This window comes from Danio rerio, chromosome 7 (assembly GCF_052040795.2).
Source record: "Danio rerio strain M-AB ecotype USA chromosome 7, GRCz13ab, whole genome shotgun sequence".
Lineage (NCBI taxonomy): Eukaryota > Metazoa > Chordata > Actinopteri > Cypriniformes > Danionidae > Danio > Danio rerio.
In genome coordinates, this window is record NC_141027.1 from 40475065 (window position 1) to 40487500 (window position 12436).

At 35.3% G+C, this 12436-nt stretch overlaps 2 protein-coding genes across 8 annotated transcripts in view; one reads left to right on the forward strand and one right to left on the reverse strand.

Annotated features, from left to right (window-relative positions):
- The window catches only part of esyt2b (extended synaptotagmin-like protein 2b), an 846120-nt gene that overhangs the window by 777466 nt on the left and 56218 nt on the right, over positions 1-12436 (forward strand). The window lies entirely within an intron of this gene.
- dync2i1 (dynein 2 intermediate chain 1) overlaps positions 72-12436 on the reverse strand; it is a 12890-nt gene continuing 525 nt past the window's right edge. For 2 of the 6 annotated variants that reach the window (XM_087261596.1, XM_087261594.1), the window contains 20 exons: positions 11859-12436; positions 11703-11758; positions 9955-10185; positions 9778-9840; positions 8795-8869; positions 8125-8350; positions 7945-8041; positions 7705-7834; positions 6531-6642; positions 6336-6430; positions 5978-6107; positions 4210-4382; positions 3963-4125; positions 3719-3826; positions 3257-3318; positions 2510-2561; positions 2203-2363; positions 1987-2118; positions 1013-1236; positions 72-842 (listed from right to left, as the gene is read on the reverse strand). The exon at positions 11859-12436 is cut by the window's right edge and continues 17 nt beyond it. In XM_087261596.1, the coding sequence (XP_087117722.1) occupies positions 653-842; positions 1013-1236; positions 1987-2118; positions 2203-2363; positions 2510-2561; positions 3257-3318; positions 3719-3826; positions 3963-4125; positions 4210-4382; positions 5978-6107; positions 6336-6430; positions 6531-6642; positions 7705-7834; positions 7945-8041; positions 8125-8350; positions 8795-8869; positions 9778-9840; positions 9955-10185; positions 11703-11758; positions 11859-12436 (3058 nt within the window). In that variant the 3' untranslated portion in view covers positions 72-652. Of the gene's footprint in view, positions 843-1012; positions 1237-1986; positions 2119-2202; positions 2364-2509; positions 2562-3256; positions 3319-3718; positions 3827-3962; positions 4126-4209; positions 4383-5977; positions 6108-6335; positions 6431-6530; positions 6643-7704; positions 7835-7944; positions 8042-8124; positions 8351-8794; positions 8870-9771; positions 9841-9954; positions 10186-11702; positions 11759-11858 lie in introns of all 6 variants that reach the window. The other 4 variants (XM_087261595.1, XM_087261593.1, XM_087261598.1 and 1 more) reach the window with 2 other exon arrangements.

The following is a 12436-nucleotide window of genomic DNA, read 5'->3' on the forward strand; positions in this document are numbered from 1 at the left end:
AAACTGTCAATGTATAATTTGCACCCTGTAAATTACAATGTAAGTGAAAAAGGGGTGTGAGAACGAGCAAATGCAGTTTAAATATAATTGTCTTTTAATAAAAAAATTCCATTAATAAGTACAGTAGTACAACGATAGTAAAGAAATAACAGAGACCATTCCTTTTTAAATGCTACACAGTGTAAATATTCATCTGCACATATTGTAAAATAATACAAAAAGGATAAAATGCCTTTATATCCCTGAGGACCAGAAAGCTCATATTTATGTGCTCCCTTTAGCATTTGATCTAACCCTACAAAATGCTGCTTACAGCAACAAAGCTATCATGTTCCAGCTGATGTCAGCAAAGTTTCAGAAGTAATGAATTTTAAGCCAGGGAAATACATTTGTTATGTGTACAGAACAAATTGGTATATGTACAGACCATTTCTCACCCTATACAGTTCATGCTGTTAGAGCCACAGTTTTGCAGCTTTAGGTACATTATTGATGTAACAAGGAACTATCATTCACTGAGTCAGCCCATACTGTGTATAACTAGCTCAGATGAATCTTTGTGTTTTTATAATTAAGCATATAATGGATTTTGACAGGATATTAATTTAAATCTATGTTCAGACAGACATCTTCTTGATTTGGATGTTCCATATCATCTCATATCTCGTGTCAAAAAAGCATCATGCAAAATAGAATCAATTTTTTCTTTGTCAGAGGCACTAGACACTGTGAGTGACTTCTTGAAATACTGAATCTCCACCTTGCCGGACTGCTTGGCAAGCGCGATGCCAGAAAATGTGTTTTGTTTGGCCGGCTCACCAAACACTGCCATGGCTGTAACCCTGTTCGAAAACAGAATTTAAAAACAGTAAAGTGTTTTAGCAACTTGCTTACTCTACATATTTACACACTGAGGATTTATTCAGCATTTTATTATATTTTGTATAGCACTAATAAAAAGAAATTGCCATCATATTAAAAAGATTAAACATTTAATGTCCTGGCTTTTTACCGGTCACTGTGTATATTCTCGGTGATGACTGGCACATAATCCTTTTCTGTCAGGTCCCAGATGTGAAGATCAGAGGCAGCATCCAGAACACAGAACACAGCTGGCCGTGTCTGAGACCACTGCACAGACAGAATGGGAGCTCCACTAGACCGTCCTGCCCACTCCATCAATGGATCTTCTCTCAGGACAGAGTGTAATCGAACTGATCCATCACTGCAGCCAACCTACAAAAAGGTACCAAAGGGCTTACAAACCACAAGGGATATTAAGGTGCCATAGAGTGCATTGATTTAAATAATTAAATTGTGTAAATTTAAGGCAGGAATTCTTAAGCATTTAATAAATTATTACTGTTTTAATCTGTTTAGGAAATATTGTGGGCATAACATCAACCGTTGCCTGGAGCATGCATATTAATGAACCCATTTGGAGATTCAGTCTGTGTTTTGCTCTGATTGGCCCATTTTGATTTGACTTGATTGATAAACAGAGATTTATTTCCAAGTCTTATAAGCCAATAATGTCTAAATCTTCTCTGGCAAGTATGAACAGCATTTTCCAGTACATCAGTGCACAGTGCTCATGAATGTGTGCCCAATACTGACACTGAGGAGAAACAACTGTTATGTGCACACAAAAGTATTCTCGTAGCTTGATAATATTCCAATTGACCCACTGAAAGCTTATCATCTGTTTTGAGGATGTTTTATTGGTATTTTTCTGGACGTTAAACAAGTCAATTGCTGTCTATGGAGGATAAGGGAGCTTTCAGATTTCAACAAATAAATATTTCATTAATAATTTGTGTTCTGAAGACAAATGAAGGTCTCAGAAGTTTAAAACTATATGAGGGTGACTAATTAATAACATTTAATTTTAATTTAAGGTGACCTAATACTTTTATAAAATACTCCTACAACCTTGAAAACAGAAATATAAAAACACACATACGGTGCAATGGAAGATGCACTTACCAAGAAAAAGGGTTCCCCCAAAGGACTGAAGTCCAGTGCTGTGACTTCCACTGGCCTATAGCTATCAGACTGTGATCTGTAAACCTTTGGGAGAACCTTCAAACTGTGCCTTGTACCATGTCTAACCAGGCCCTTTAATAGTATAAAAAAAGCATTTTAATTTAATGTAATGGGAATTACCACCAAAAATATCCACTATCATCACGTAATGCTTACCATGTTAGTGCCAATGAAGTAATGATTTGAATCAGAAGGGAGGAACTTTAACTGAAGGCTCACAGATGGTCCAAATCCCATTATAGTGTCTTTAGGTAATCTCTCAGTGGTCTGTAAAGAGGAGCTGTGGAGTAGTTTAACTTTACCACCAGGCCTGAGACCTAGCAAGACAGACACAGCATTGCTAGCATGATGGAGGTCTAATGGAACTGTGTAAAATGAAGTTAAGTTCATTTAAGTATTGTGTTGTTTTGATTATACACATTTTTTGAAGCAGTCTTACAGAAACTAGAGAAATAAGACTTACCTAGATCTGTTTGTGATCCAGAATCATTTCCTTTGGGCAGCTCAATCACAACCTGTCAAAAACAAAGCGTGATCCAAATCCCAATTTCTTTTTTCTTTCTCTCCTGACAGTGTGAACAGCATAAACCTTCAGTTCTGATGCAGGTCAGATGACCTCAGTCTGAACAGTTGAATTGTTATCTATGTAACTGACTTTTGCATCATTCTAGATTGGCATTCTTCAGAATTCTGGACTGAAGTGAGTCACTAAAGATTTTACACTCTGTTTTATTTATTTATCTTATTATTGTTTTGTGAAAATGACAAATGGTTGCTGATATATTCATTAAAGGCACAATGAGGTGTTGAACTCATAAGTGTTACAGCGGCAGCTCTTATGTCATTATTTCTAAATATTTAAAACATTCCTCTCATTCTCCTCACCCTTTTCTCTTCTGTTTCTGTCTTCCTTATTGCCTGAAAACAAATATGCTGGCTTCCACTGCACATCGCCTTATAAATAAATGTATAATGTTGACTTCAGTGGTTTTTCTTTGGTATGACAGCATGCTATGAGAGCTGTGTGGTGTTGTTGATGTAATTTTGAGCATGGATCAGTTTGCACTGGAATGTGATATTGGCCACATTTTTTTATTAACATGTAAACAACAAGAACAACAACAAAAAGCAGTTTGAATATGATGTCACCAAATTAATGTGAGGTTCTGTGAAGAAAAGATGAAATGCTAAAAATGAAATGCAGACATACCCAGAGAGTTAGCACTCCATTTTCATCCAGAGATCCTAACTGGAATGACAATCCCATACACTCTAGATTTAGTAAAAAGAAACAAAACAATTCTTTTTGTGATTCTTCTCAAAATGTACACTTAAGTTCAAGCCTTTAGTGTTGCTTAGAATGTTTTTATAAAAGTTTTTTAAATGTTAACAACAATAATGTGATACTATATAAATATACTATAATGTAAAACTATATAAATGTTATAGTTTTGTACATTTTACAGCTGTCATAATAACCCCCGTGTTCAGTGTCAGAGGATCTTTCAGAATTCATTCTGAAATGCTGATCTGAATTAATTTTTCCCCCCGCCCTAATTTTTTTTTATGTTCAAAAGATGTATTTTGTAAAATGTAAAAGATGCATACTTTTAAGCTGTAGTGTATTTTATTACTTTGAAACGATGAATGTCAAATGCATGGATTAAATTACCTTCTATGTCTGCAGTCAGTGTGCTCGTTGAACTCATATCAGCAGATGCTATTACAGGTTCAATGGACACTACAGGAGAGAGATGACCCACCCCTGAAAGCACAGCATCTGCAAGCAAACACAAAACAGTTTACCTGTGAACTGATTTCAAACATCTCTTTCTAAACACATGAAAGGGCTTTTTTGCATGCACATATACAGGTTTTTTTTTTTTGGAAGGCACCGTATCTAAAAACAGTCTGACCTGTTGAGAAGGTTGGGTAGCGCAACGTCCACACCTCCTTGCCAATTTCCAAATTGGAGTGAGAGCCAGAATGTTCTCTGAGGTCCCATACGATCACTGAGCCCACTGCTGTACCAGCAAACACTAATGTAACTTTACCAGGACTGAAACAACAACACTTCACCTGAGAGGGCCAGACAAACAAGCAGAATTTTTGTATTGATCCTTATGGTGAATTTTAATGACATCAGTATGTTCGTTTTCATACTTCAGATTCATAAAGAAGAATTTTTTGGGGTCTGGATGGTTCCCAGATGTTCCACACGCAGACAACAGTCTCACTGTCAAGGCGAACAGAACTGTTTTTGGAAGACGGAGGATGAACAGACAGAAGAGTCTGTCTTTGGACCTGAGAAAACTGCAGTAGACTCACCTGCCGACCTGAAAATAGGTAGATATGCACATATAAATAATTTAACAAACAAGGTATATAAATATTTACCACCATATGATTACTGATTGTATGTTATATTTGACCCTGTTAATGAATTTAAATGTTCACTGTGTTAAGATGGTTTACTGTTTTTGAAAGAACTCTCAATGCTTTTTGTATTTGATGAAAATTACATAAACATTAATACTGTAAAATATTATTTCCAATTAAAATAACTGTTTTCTATGTGAATATTTTTTTAGCATCTATATGTTTTCATTTCTTTTAGCATCATTACTTATGTAGTATGTATTTCAGTGTCACACGGTCCTTTTTGAATTATCCTAATATATTATATACATTTATTTTAATGAATGTACTAAATTCATTCATTATAATAAATATATTAGTGACAATTATTGTTATGATTTATGTTTTTTTTCCTGTTTTTTTTCACCCTCCTCTCCGTTTGCTCAACCCTAGGTTTCTTATTGGTTTATTATTCTGTCCATCATCATTATGACGCTCTCCGGTTCCACCAATCCCAGGACGAGCCGCAAGTATTTAAAGCCCTGTCAGTCCAGTGTGTGGTGTGCGCCCTGCCTCGGCGTACCCTTTATGCTTCACGCAATTTGTTTGTGCAAATGCTTCGTCTATTTTGTGATCTCTCAGTTACTGTGATAATTCGAGTTGCTTGTTGAACTTTGTTGGCTTTAAGTAACATATGATGATGGTTGTGTGATTCTAAACTAAGATTTAACGGACTTATCCGGTTTGTTTTGTTTTAGTTTAGATTGATGTTTTGTTAGATTAGTTTGAGTGTTTTGCCACCCGTGTATTTTTGAGTTTTGTAGTTTGATTAGTTTAGTTCGGGTGTCGTACACACTGAAGATCTCTGTTTTTATTTGTGTTTCTTTTTGACGCCTAGTTTAGACATTAGATTTAAGGATTGTTTTGTTTTGTTAATTTCTTTGATTTGGCTTACACTCGTTGTTCTTGTTTAAAGATAATAATTATAAATGTTTGTTTGTTTTTTTCTCCCCCATTTATTATTGTTACATGTTTCAATTCAATTATTGAGTAAAAGCTTTAAATGAGAGTAACTGAACCTTGCCTCATTATTGATCTGTCGCACACATTACACCTGTCTCACTTAAATGTTACAGCATCCCACTTTAACATCATAAAACACGTAACATTTAAATACAGTATTTATATAATAACTATTATTTTTGATTGAGCACCAATAATAATTGTTCACAATAGAGCCCCAAAGCAGATTTATGAAGGATCATGTGAGACTGAAAAATGAAGCAATGAAATTACTATTCTTTAATTAAATATAAAAAATGTAATATATTAAAATTAATTTATATATATATATATATATATATATATATATATATATATATATATATATATGAAAAGGGGTTTTAAAAAAAATAGCACAGTAGTTCTGTTTTAGCTGTATTTTGATCAAAGTAGGGTAAAATAATGATGATCATAATAAAACAGCTAATTAATGAATGTAGAACAATAAAAATAAACAAGAATACATCAGCCACATCTATTTATAAGTAAATGTAATGCATATAAACGTTACCATTCAGAAATGGAAGTTTGGTGTTGAGTTGAATGCACCCGTCACTGAAGGACAAAGCATCAGTTTTAGAGCAAAGTTTTTTGACAGAATTACTTTGTGCCATGTTCTCCTCGACCAGAACAGCCATCACCTAACATAGAAATAAGCACCTGTATTAATAAACTAGTTCTTTATCAGTGTCATGGTCCACTTCAGATCATATGCACATCTATATCTATTTTTGTGAAGAAATTATGCAAGACAATAGCATTTTTTGTGCTTTTACTGTCTTGTAGAGATTAATTTTAAATATGTATTAATAACTGTAATGAACTAGTGTTTAAGAAATATAAAGTGACCCATAAACAATATTCTTTACCTGTGCAGCAGAACGTAAAAATGTAGTCAGGCGTTTAGAATCAGTAGATGTTCTTGCTATGGATTCCACTGCATTGGCCTGAGTCCCTGTAGACCCTTTCAAGTTCAGAGAAGAAAACAGAATTTAAAAACGCTTAATTTTAACATTTACACTGTTATTTATTGATAATAATGAAGTAAATGTTGAACCCAGTACCACCACATGCTGATTTTGCTTCTGGTGGGTGTTGAGTCCATTTGTCTGTCATTTCAACATCTTCTGTTTGTATATCTCGATCAGTGCTGTCTTCATTGCACTGCACATAAGCCTAGACACACAAAAGACTCGTGGGATTTTACAAAAATACATTTTTCATGAAAAAAATAAATACTTGACAGAACACATGAGTAAAATGATTTATACAATTTATATGGCAAGTTATTGTTGTGTGTATTGTATGGTAAGTTATGTACACAAGACTTCAGAAGTAAAAGTTCTAACTCTGAAATTCCAATGATTGACGCCTGTGTTTATTCCATCAACCAAAATGGATTGACAGACGTAAACTTGACAGGTCTGATGAGCCACTAACATGACTGAATGGGTGCACTCTGATCCCCTCATCTACTGAACAAACAGCTCAATGCAGTGGGTTATTAGAGGAAGTAATGCTGGTTTTTTATCTTTTTTACATTTTTGGTCTTGTTTTTCCTCAGCAATAATGCAGATCAAAGTGTACACATGCATACTTTCAGTCACGTTGCAAGTGTAAAGGATCGTCAAGTTTCTGTTTATGTCAAGCTATAGGCTATAGACAGTTTTCACCTATAGTTTTGGTAGACGAAATGAACACTGACTGACATCATGATATCTGTAATGCTTTGTGTGGTCTCACTTGTTGCAAGTATTCTGCAATATGTATTTTAATATGTTATTAATATAGTTCTTTGCTTGGTTCTATACACTGCAACATTTTTTAAAAGTAGTTGTTACCACCTGCATTTTGGGATAATTAAAGGGACAACACAAAATATTTTTTGAATGCAGGTTGCTTCCACACATCGACATCCACAGTAGAGAAAAAATAACTATTGAAGTCAATAGGTTCCAGCTACCAGGATTGTTCAAAATATCTTCTTTTGTGTTCAACTACAGAAACTTGAATAGGTTTTGAACAAATATATATATATATATATATATATATATATATATATATATATATATATATATATATATATATATATATATATATATATATATATATTTTTTTTTTTTTTTTTATATATTTGAGCAATTGTTTAAAAACATTGACAGACATTTTTGAGTACTTACTCAAACAGAAAACCCACAAAATAAGATGAACATGCCCTTAGCACTATTTATTTCTAACCTGTTTTGTATTGGCTGTTCCAAAGTTCTTGATGTACATGTCATACTCATTGACAGGTGGAAGGTCCAGCATAGAGAAGGTGATGGAGAAATCTAAATCAATCAGGCGCAGAAGTTCCTCACTGCGCTTCCTATAAATCAAATCAAATGCAATTGATTCATAAACTTAATCAACAAATCTATTTAATTAAATAGTATGTTTAAATGTAATTCTTATCAGGTTATCATATAAAGAACTTGCTTTTGCTTCCTGGCCACTTTCTGGCTGATTTCTCGTTGCTTTGCTGACACAAAATCAATAATTGTGCCACGTGTTTGATTTGCGTTCGAGAGCCTGTCTGAGAAAACACAATAAAGCACTGATTTAGCTCTTCTTTTCTGTAGTCTGCAGCAGAATGAACACAAACCTTTGTTTAACTACCTCTCTGGGTGACAGTGGAGTCTGCAGTTGAAGGCTTTGATCTTGCAGAGTAGATTCTCTCGTTTTCTTCATCCATGGCTCTCTGGATGGCTTCAATCTCTTGTCTTCTCCTGGGGCTCAGCTCTCTCTTATCCTCTCTTGCTTTATTCTCATGTTCCTCTTTCTCATCCTCCTCCGCTTTATCATCCTCATCTTCATCTACATCCTCAAAGTCCTCCTCATAATCCTAAAAACAGAAATAACAGCATTTCAAAATATGCAAGAAGATATTCAAGATTCAGCATATAAATTCACATCAGTTATTTTAAATAGTTATTTTACTCCTCGTCCACTTGTTCAGATGTGTTTCTATCTTGTCTTTCACACAATATAAGATATTCTGAAGAATGTTGAGTAAAAAAGCAGCAATTTACTTCCATAGTTCCATATTTCTTTGTTGATACTATGGATATCAGTGCTGTTTTTTTCAGCATTCTTCAGAATATCTTGTTTTGGTTTCCAACAGAATAATTAATTCGTGAGTGTGAGGAAATGCTGGGGACATTTTGGGGTGAATTATCTCTTTAATGCAAAAAGGTAAAAATGACTTTGTCCTTGCCTCATTGTATTGTTATGTATGGTATTAATTTTCCAACATAAGTTATAATGGAAGAACTGGACTGCTTCCCACCTCAAAATCTTCCTCATAATGATTATGATCATCTTTGCTTGATTCCTTGTCCTCTTCCGTTTCTTCATTCTCTACCTTGAATGAAAGAAATTAGCAACAATTATTTTTTCTAAATTTACATATTTACAAGTTTACAAAAGAAGAAAAGTATTACTCAACAAAACAATATATTTTGTGAGACACAAATTAAGCTCAGAGATGTGCTTTTGTATAAGATCTGACATTCAGATTGATGTATGTTGTTTTATTTGTGTAAAATGTTTTATAAGAAAGAAGTTAGCATTAAACTTAAAATGGAGGTGACTGTGGGCAAGAAAGGGTGAGGAAAAAATCATAGAAATGGTTTTATTGAAAGATCAAGCTTTTTGGCGAAAAAAAGAAAGAAAATGAAAAATTAAGCATCAAAATAACAACAAATGCATGCAGCACAAAGGTAAACTTAGGCCTGTCATGGTAACTATCTTTTGTTGTATAATATATTGCACCAAAATATATTGCGGTAAAATATAATATTTTATTCTTAATAATATTTCATTTAATTATAGTCAATTTAACAACTGAATAATTAGGGTATTGGAATCAGAATGTGAAAACAAATATCTTAAACAAATAAATATTAACAAAAATGTGCAGAGGCTGCGATATCTGCAACCAGATCTATTTTCAGTTGCCAGCCACCAACATGAAAATATACTATAGTAATTTATAGTAAATACTATGGTGTTTTTTTAACCATACTGATACTGAAACCTCCAATAGAGATAGAGATAGAGATGCTGCACAATCAGAAAAAATGTTGCTAGAATTGTTTTTTATGTATGGGCGATATTTATTGCATCACCAAAAATGATTGAAGTCATGTCTATGTATTGTGCGATAAGTCGATATATTAATTACTGTGACAGGCCTAGCTAAACTTTTACCATCTCATGGCGAATATTAACTTATTGCCACTAATCTTTAAACAAGAATCTTACAGAGACCTCTGGATCACTTGTTTCAGCTTGATCAGACCTCCATGTTAACTGAGGTCTCTTGGTAGTTTCCTACACACCCACACAAATACAAAACATGTAGACGCAAGATGTATAACCTCACAAACCTAAAAAAAAGCAAATGGATGTCATAAAGCCCATGCATTTATTAGACAATATTTGTACCTCTTTGTCTCTGCTTATCCTTGCATTCAGGTCATGGCCTGATAAATCCTGTTTCTGCTCTCTGTCACTCCTTTTGGAGTCTGAAGCTTCCTTGTGCTTTCTTTCATGCCGCCGCTCTCTCTCTTCCCTTGCCTTTTCACTTTCTCCATCTTTGATGCCGTGAAAATCCTTTGAGTCTTTCAGCTCCTGCCGATGGTGTTCAGCTTCTCGAGAGTGACTTGTTTTTGCCATCTGTCGACACAAACAACTTTAGTGAGACTTTTAATCAAAGTACTTTGATTATAAATACTAATACTAATCAAAAGACTTTTAATAAGATGTAGTAAAATAGTGATATTGTGAAATAGTATGGCAGATTTTACCATTTTTATATATTTTATATTTTATTTTTAAGTATTTTTGCCAATAGCTTTGCTATCACATGAAATTACACTTCTAAATATTGTGGATAACAGTTAATATAATAATATGTAACAATAAAAATGTTAATCATTCCAAACATTTCACTGGTAGATTACATTATTACTATATTATACACTCACCGGCCACTTTATTAGGTACACCTTACTTGTACTGCTTTGGACCCCTTTTGCCTTTCAGAACTGTCTAAACTCTTCATGGCATAGATTCAACAAGGTACTGGAAATATTCCTCCGTATTGACATGATGGCATCATGCAGTTGCTGCAGATTTGTGTTGCACACATCCATGATGCGAATCTCCCGTTCCACCACATCCCAAAGGTGCTCTATTGGATTGAGCTCTGGTGACTGTGGAGGCCATTTGAGTAAAGTGAACTCATTCACATGTTCAAAAAGCCAGTCTAAGATGATTCGCGCTGTATGACATGCCGCTATCCTGCTAGAAGAAGTCAACAGATGATGGGTACACTGTGGTCATAAAGGGATGAATATGGTCAGCAACAATAGTCAGGTATGCTGGGGCGCTGACACAATGTTCAGTTGGTACTAATGGGCCCAAAGTGTGCCAAAAAATTACCCCCCACACTAATACACCACCATCAGCCTGAACCGTTGATGAAAGGCCTCCATGCTTTCATGTTCCTGATGCCAAATTCTGACACGACCTTCCAAATATCGCAGTAGAAACCAAGACTCATCAGAACAGGCAATATTTTTCCAATCTTCTATTGTCCAATTTTGGTGAGCCTGTGCGAACTGTAGTCTCAGTTTCCTGTTCTTAGCTGACAAGAGTGGTCTTCTGCTCCTGTAGCCCATCCACCTCAAAATTTGAAGTGTTGTGTGTTCAGAGATGCCCTTCTACATACCTCGGTTGTGACGAGTGGTTATTTGAGTTACTGTTGTCTTTCTATCAGCTGTAACCAGTCTGGCCATTCTCCTCTGGCATCAACAAGGCATATGCGCCCACAGAACTGCCGCTCACTGAATATTTTCTCTTTTTCTGATGATTCTCTGTAAACCATGAAGATGGTTGTGCGTAAAATTTCCAGCAGATCAGCAGTTTCTTAAATACTCAGACAAGCCGGTCTGGCACCAACAACCATGCTACATTCGAACTCACTTAAATCACCTTTCTTCCCCATTCTGATGCTCGGTTTGAACTGCAGCAGATCGTCTTGACCATGTCTATATGCCTAAATGCGTTGCTGAAGTGAGTTGCTGCCATGTTATTGGCTGATTAGAAATTTGCGTTAAAAAAGCAGTTGGACAGGTGCACCTAATAAAGTGGCCGGTAAGTGTAAGTGCAATACCTTTGATTTGACTTACATGACTTTCTTTATCTCTTCTCCTCCTCTCTTTATCTTCTCTATCCCTTCTGTGTTCTGAAACAAAATAGATCATACATTATACACTCTCAGAAAAAAATTTAATCAAATAAAACATTTTTTAAAAATCACTATTTATAAACTGCTATAACCAAACCTCTTTCTTTGTGCCCAGAGTGTTCTTTGTCGCTGTGTCTCTCTCGCCTTTCTCCTTCTCTCTGCTTTTCATCATATTCAAGTCTATACCGGTCACTTTCTCTTGCTCTGTGTCTTTCTCTTCTCTCTCGTTCTCTTTCTTTGTCTCTTTCCCTCTCCTCTTTTTCTCCTTCTCCTCTTTCCTCTTTCCTTCGAGCTCTCTCAGCCCTCCTTCTATCTCTTTCTCTTTCCTTGTCCTCCTGATTGTACATGTCCACATTCCTGTCTTTCTCTCTATCCCTCCGTCTTTCACCATTTTCCTTATCATCTCTATAATATCTTTTTTCATCTTCATCTCCATCCCCATGTCTCGCTTTCTCCCGCTCTCTCCTTCTCTCTTTGTGTCTATCCTCCCTGACATCTTCCCGTTTGAAATCCTGGTTTCTGTCCCTCTCTGGATCTCTGTGTTTACTCCCCTCTCGTTCTCTCCGCTTTTCCTTCTCTCTCCTTGGATCTCGGTCAGGATCTCTGTGTCTGCGATCCTCTGATTCTCCATCCCTGTGTTTTCTGTGCTCCTCTTCTCGCTTGGATCTTCTTCTG